The sequence below is a fragment of the Cannabis sativa genome, chromosome 8 (genome assembly GCF_029168945.1).
Source record: "Cannabis sativa cultivar Pink pepper isolate KNU-18-1 chromosome 8, ASM2916894v1, whole genome shotgun sequence".
Taxonomy (NCBI): Eukaryota; Viridiplantae; Streptophyta; class Magnoliopsida; order Rosales; family Cannabaceae; genus Cannabis; species Cannabis sativa.
The window spans coordinates 7,766,297-7,773,178 of NC_083608.1; the positions used below are offsets into that span (position 1 = coordinate 7,766,297).

The 6,882-nt window shown below is 33.1% G+C and overlaps 1 protein-coding gene across 1 annotated transcript; it reads right to left on the reverse strand.

Annotated features, from left to right (window-relative positions):
- Positions 1–221: 221 nt before the first annotated feature.
- LOC115699482 (putative DNA (cytosine-5)-methyltransferase CMT1) lies at positions 222–6,570 on the reverse strand. The gene is made up of 21 exons (XM_030626921.2): positions 6,216–6,570; positions 6,078–6,118; positions 5,840–5,939; positions 5,635–5,742; positions 5,420–5,548; positions 5,207–5,306; positions 4,036–4,226; positions 3,871–3,936; positions 3,071–3,337; positions 2,730–2,788; positions 2,501–2,567; positions 2,080–2,409; positions 1,933–2,001; positions 1,763–1,849; positions 1,593–1,680; positions 1,350–1,471; positions 1,152–1,256; positions 1,020–1,063; positions 867–936; positions 674–777; positions 222–595 (listed from the first exon to the last, which is right to left on the reverse strand). The coding sequence occupies exons 1-21, from the start codon at positions 6,438–6,440 to the stop codon at positions 436–438; spliced, it is 2,532 nt and encodes an 843-aa protein (XP_030482781.1). The 5' UTR covers positions 6,441–6,570; the 3' UTR covers positions 222–435.
- Positions 6,571–6,882: the final 312 nt, after the last annotated feature.

Genomic DNA, 6,882 nt, shown 5'->3' on the forward strand with positions numbered 1-6,882 from the left:
ATAACCAAGCAGCCAAAATTAATGGCAGCACTTAACATAAATATAAAATGAAAATCAACTATTAGCCAAACTAAACCTTTCATACCGCTCCCAACAAAATGAAACATGGTTATTAATCCCAATGCCCACAGTAATATCAAAGAGCTAGAGAAAATGTAAAGGGATTACTAAGCACTGGCAAGGAAGAAAACAAAAGATAAGGAGATAGAGCATCGGACAAATTTGAATTTTGAAGTGCATGTAAACTCAATATTATACTGAATTGAAGGTCTAGTCTAGAACACAAATACTTCCTCATGTTCTAAATTCAGAATGAACTTTGATAATATTAAAAAACAATGGTTCCTAATTAAATTACAATTATCTAAATCGAGATAACTTGAAATAGATAATATCAAATGAGAACTCCAAATAAATAAATACTAGATCTTTCAACTATCTTTCTAGGCGTTCAGATGATGATATACACTTTGGAAATCTGAATGGGAGTGTTGTAAGAGGTTGATCATCAGATAATCCTTGACTAGCTAAACCCAAGGTATAACCTAAGGCAATACCCACCGGAACAGCAACTGCATTTCCTACTTGCATATACCTAAAAAGATCATAAATATATAAAAATATTACTAAAATAATAAGCAAAAGATTAACAGGATAAGAGTTTAGTGAATACCTTTGTTTAATTGGTCCACTAAGTTTATAAAAATCAGGAAATCCTTGCAGCCGTGCTAGTTCACGTACAGAGAGCACTCTATCTTGCTCTGGATGAATAATTATCTAACAAAATAAAAAGCATGCCAGTCATTTCAAAAGTCCAATGCTCTTAAAAAGCAAAATGGTCATTTGTAGACTAATACAAAACAAACCTGGTTGTGAGGTTCAGCTCTGGTCACTACAGTTCCAATCGTTTCGTCCCACCATGTACGACCAAAGGGCCTGCATGTACCAATTACATGAGAAACCTAACTAAAATAAAGTAAAACATTTCATATTTCAATTCAATAAAGCAGAATTCCTACTTTGTAGATTTTCCGCGCACATAGTTTAGGGCATATTCTGGTACCTGAAAAAATAGCAAGCTAACTATATAAGAGAACTTCTAATTTTCACAAAATTAAGTAAATATAACATAGATATAAACAACATTATACCAACAGTTTTCCCGAAGAAACTTGAACACTCTCTACTGCTGGATCACGAGAAACAACATTATCTGGACCAACTAACAAACCAGGTAAATCTCTAAAGTTTGCACCCTGAAATAGAAGAAACAAAAGTTGAGTTACTTAGACTAAGCAATTACACAACAATAATATTTTCAACTCCAAACTAAAATTTGTGAATGAAACCTTTTTCTTAGGTATTTGGCAAACTCTTTCATAGTCATCTTGGTTCAACTGTAAAGGTCGATGATCATATAACATTGCCTTTTGTGGACTTTGAGGAGAAGAATTTTCATAACCTACCACATCTATTTGTTTTTCAAAAAAATACAATTAAAAAATTAGGGCTTCCAAAACAGCATCTGCATAAAGACAATACATTTCTAAACTGCCTAGACGTGGTATGTACAAATACCATAACATGCTTACCACTTCTTTTCAATCTTATATACTTCTGAAATTCAGTACGAGGTAATGTCTCGTATGGTCTTTCATCTCGGCTTTCATCATTCTCAACCTAAAACCAGATGAATTCATACAATGAATTGTGCTACCCATTAAATATTTACTTAAAACTAAAAATTGAAAATCAACTTTACCGGAGGGAGATCAGAAATTGCATCTTCAAGATAAAGAGCCTTTTCCAAATGACGCTGCTCGTTTTTGTTAAAGCCAACAAGAACTTCCTATGATTGGATTTAGGGTCAACGATTAAGGTTGCAATTAAAAACCAAAAATAAGAACCTAAACAGAAGTACAAACAATATACCTCAAATTCAGTAGGGACAACTCCTCTCTCAACTACTTCATGAGTTGGCAGAGGATACTGGGGTAATTTCTAAAGGAAAAAGAGAAAGAAACGGTAAGTCCATGAATTACATAATACAATCTTACATGAGAACACTAATTTATTTACCTCTGAAGGCTGAGCACCCCACAAGAATACTCGCATTCGAAATTGTGGTAGACCATAAGAACCAGCAGCCATCATGCCCAATCTAGCTTGATAATTCATGGTAACAAGACGACCTAACGCATATCGTCCTAAAAACGCCTCAGAAAATTTTAAAATATCGACGACATTTTCCATCAAGACATATTTTGGCTTCAAATACTCAATAATGCTCATGTAAACAAGCAGCTGACTATTTTTTATGTCTTTTAAAGGAGCTGTCTTGTCTCTAAAGCGATTAAAACCGCTTACTCCTTGACACGGTGGTCCTCCACAAATAAAATCAACATCACCCTAAAAATTATGATCAATAAGCTTAGTAAAATAAAATTTGAAAGGACTATTATACTACATGAATAAACTAAAATGACTGATAAGAACATACTGGAAGTGGTAGCATATTCCTCTTGTAACCTTTTGTGACAAACTCCTTCAGCTTATCTTGACATGTGCTATTGAAGAGATGAAGAAAAATTAAAAATGATGGACAAAAACAATAAAATACGCGAGAATAGAAGACAGTACTACGCAAAATATTCGAATATTTAAAACAAAATAACAAATTAAGATATTTGAATATTCTGGCAGTCTTTTTCAGCTTGAAGTTATCCTACCTTAAGCCATCAATGGGCTCCCACGTATCCTCGTCTGAACCATAGCCCTTCCAGCGAACCTATATAATATGGCATTGTAGCAATAGCATAAAAATAAACATTAATCAATACCTAATAAAAAATTACAATTTATCACCCACGCACGTCTTTTTCTAGCTCGTATATATTCTCAAATTGACAAGAATATTCAATAATAAATTTGAGGATGGACGAACACTAATAAGATGAGCAAGTTAAAAAACATAATAGAGAATTTCAAGTTTGCAGCATATTATAAAACACTACATAGGGTCATTAAATGTTCCGACAGATGATATGATCTAGGTTTTATAGTGTCATACCTTGAAATATAACCCCTTTGATCCTAATTTGTTAGGATCACCATGGCAAATTGCAAGCAACTCTTGCACTTCAAATTCTTCAGATGAAAGTGAGGTATCTTCACTGTCACTCGTATTGTCTTCATTTTTATCAAGCTCTACTTCAACACTTTCCAAGCAAGCGTCTTGGTCTTGGGATTGATGTGGTCCAAGCAATTTAAAATCCATGCATAATTTTTCCCAATCTTTCAACAATGACAAAAAATCCTCTGCTGCTTCGTTTCTTACCTACACTTATTTATAAGCACAATTAATCAAAAAAAATGAAACAATGGAAAATACAGTGACAATTCTAGGGCAAAATATGCATAACTAATATCCACCTCAGTCATAAGAGGGTGCATGTGTGTTAGAGGTCCTAGGTTCAAGTCACAAGTTTTGCATTGTAATATATAGGGTAAATAACGATATAAGTACCCAAAATTTTAAGTTTATAAAACTGTAATTTTCCTCTAGTTTTGTCAATACAAACTCCATTTTGAATTTATTAAAAAAACATTTGAAAGTAACTGATACTATATATTTTTGTCTAGACCCAATGATCTAGAATCTAGATCTTATATGTGGCCTATTTAAGAAAATAACAAAATTTGTACTGACAAAATTAAAGAAAAATTACAGTTTTACAAACATTGGGTACTTATGCCGTTAAAAATAAACATTGAGATTATGACATTTACAAACTTAAAATTTTGAGTACTTATGCCACTATTTACCCTAATATATAAATGCTTAAATAGAAAGAAAAAAAAAATCTTCACCTCAGTTTCAGGATGATTCAACTTGAGACTTTGGCACGCATCAGCATTGAAGTCCACAGCCCATCTCTTTATAATATGGAAAATGAAACACAGTAAGAAAAACGAAAAGATACTTCAAAGTATATGAACATAAAATGCAAATAGTAATGGAATAAAGTAACATACAGTTACAAGTTTCACTCCAGTTAAAGAAGCACCCATGCATAAACCTGTAGACATTGCACCGCATCCAGAGTACAGGTCTAAGAGAGTCATCTCAGACTTCTTGGAAGTTTGATTTCTCTCATCATCTCCCAGATTGTTTGACCCACTTTCACTTGATATTGTGGACGACGTGTCACTATCTGGTTTAGAGACTGGTCATCAGAAGCAAGTAAATATCGTTAGAAGTTGCTAAATCAAAAAAAAAAAAAAAAAGACAAAACTGCATCTTCTATAGAGCGATGTAAAACTGGTAAATTACTTTTTTTAGCTAAGTTTGACAAAATGATTTATCCGATAGTGATCCAAAATATGTATTAAATTTGGCACATACTAAAATAAATTTAACACAAAATATAATGGAAATTAAATTTGCAAACACCAATTTTTTGTTAAGTCTATGTTTGGTAGAAATGATGGAAAATTTAAAAAAGAGATAGGGAGGATGGAAATTACTTTCCTATTATTTAGTATTAAACGTAAAAGTAAAATAAACATTAAAATCATCATCTTATTATTTTTAATATAATTATATGTTTTTTCCAAAAAGAAAAAAACACAATTTTTAAACCTTTTTCTTGGATTCTTCCACTTTTAAAAGGATTAAAATTTGTGTATTTGGAGGGAGGGTCTCCTTCCTTCTCCCACCCCCCCTCTTATTCTCTCCCTCTTACCAAACAAAAGATTTAAACAATCATTTTATCCTTATCCGTCCACTTCTCTCCTTCAATTCTTCTCTCCCTTCTACCAAACATAATGTAATTCTTTTACCATTAGATAATGTTTGGAAATTGAATTTTGACATGAAAATTTTAGAAAATTAAATATATATATATATCAAATTTTCAGGAATTTTTTTTTTCTTTCCATACCAAACATGTGATTTTTTCTTATTCTCTACTTTTTTTCCTGCATTTTTACTTCACTACCAAAATTAAATTTTCATATGTTTTGTTGTTCTTATTTAATCATTTTTAAATACTAAATACATTTGTTGACTTTTTAAGTTGCACCATTTATATTGGAGCACAATTGAAAAACATTGGAGCTAATCCCAAATTTTACAATATCCATTGGAAATAGTATAAGCAAGAAAAAAAAAATTACTTTAACAAAAGAAAAACGAAAGACTTACCAGGATCAATGGTTGAAAATGTTAGATTAGCTACTGTGTACTTCATATCATAATAAAGATCGCAAGGGGGTAAGTTTTTCTCCTTTGCTACCAAATCCATCTAAGAAAAACAAAAGGGTTAAAAATATAACGGCATGCAAACACTACACAGAAAATAATTAGAAAAAAAAACATGTAGAATATTAACATAGATATATTTTTAGATCCACATACATTGGGAGATACTTTGGCAATTTTCACTTTAGAAACAATGCAATCCAAGGGGTTGTCATCCTTGATCTCCGACATGAAAACCCTTCTTTTATCAAGAATGTGTGAGTGGTCCCTAAGATCCTTGATGGCCTATAAGAGTTCAAATATGTTTAAATCAACAGGGGGAAAGAAATTCATGTTTCAATTTGAAATAACGGTTTATATAATTTTATTACCGTGTCTTCTGCTCTATAGAACCACTGAGCAGTGAAATAGAGCTCACCATCAACAGCTTCAAAAAACTCAATAATTCTGGCAATGTAATCAGGCTTATCATCTTCAGCCTAAAGAAAACAAAATTTAGCTAATCAGTCTTGTTTTTAGAAATAAATAGAGTTGAAAAAGATTGAACAGGAACAAGAAAGCAAAATAAGAGCCAACCTTGACATAGGCGTCATCATTAAGATCATAGACAACCCCATCTACCAAAGCTTGAGTATAATGAAATTTGGCTTGTGTGACCTCCTCTTCCGTTCCACTCCTACAAACCCCAAAATACATCGTCAGTCAGTCAGTCAAGGATCAGTAAATAAGATAAGTAAGAGCTTGACAAACACACAAAAACAGCAATGTCGCCAAGCAAACTAGAAGCTTTAACCAAAAGAAAGCGAGTTCTCACTCTTTCTTTTCCCCAGATAGCTCTCCCTTCTTGGCCTTAACCTGCATTTGACAAACACAACATTTTTATTAAGAGAAATGAAATACGTTTGGAGAATATAACAATAAGCAATCTGATTCGTATGAACAAAGAAGTGACCTTTGACAAGTAACGTTTGGGCCATCTTTCGGCGGCTTCGCTTTGGGGAATAGGCTTTCCGAGAAAGGAAGCATCGGAATCAGCATCGTTCCGCTTCGTCTTCTTGGGTTCGTTGACTACCAAAGCGATGGGCTGGCTGTCCATCTCAGCCATATCAGAGGAATCAGACAGCTCAGGCTCTTCGACCTCCTTGGCCTTGCGCTTTCCAGATCTGGATTTCCCCATATTTTGGGACAAAGCCAAGTGAGGAGTGAGGAGAGCGAAGAGCGAGAGAGAGAGAGAGAGAGCCCTAGAGTGAGAAAGAAAAGCAGACGGAGCGAATAGATATTGAAGGGAGTCTCTTCACTTATTAAAGTAAAATATAAAAGAGGAATTTATATAAATATATAAAATAATAATAAACAAAAGGGTTTGAACTTTTAAAATGAGCGGGAGTCTCAATTATTTTCGTTCTATCAAAATTTTGAGCGCCCTTTGTTCCAAAAAAAAATTGAGCGCCCTTTTGCTGAAAAAACAAATATAAATAAATAAATAAACAAAAATAATAATATAATAACAAGGGCCTCTAGGTTTGGTACGACCCCACCACCAAACAGCACTTTGAAGAATAAATGGTAAATAGTGGCATAAGTACCCAAAGTTTTATGTTGTAAGCGGCATAAACTCA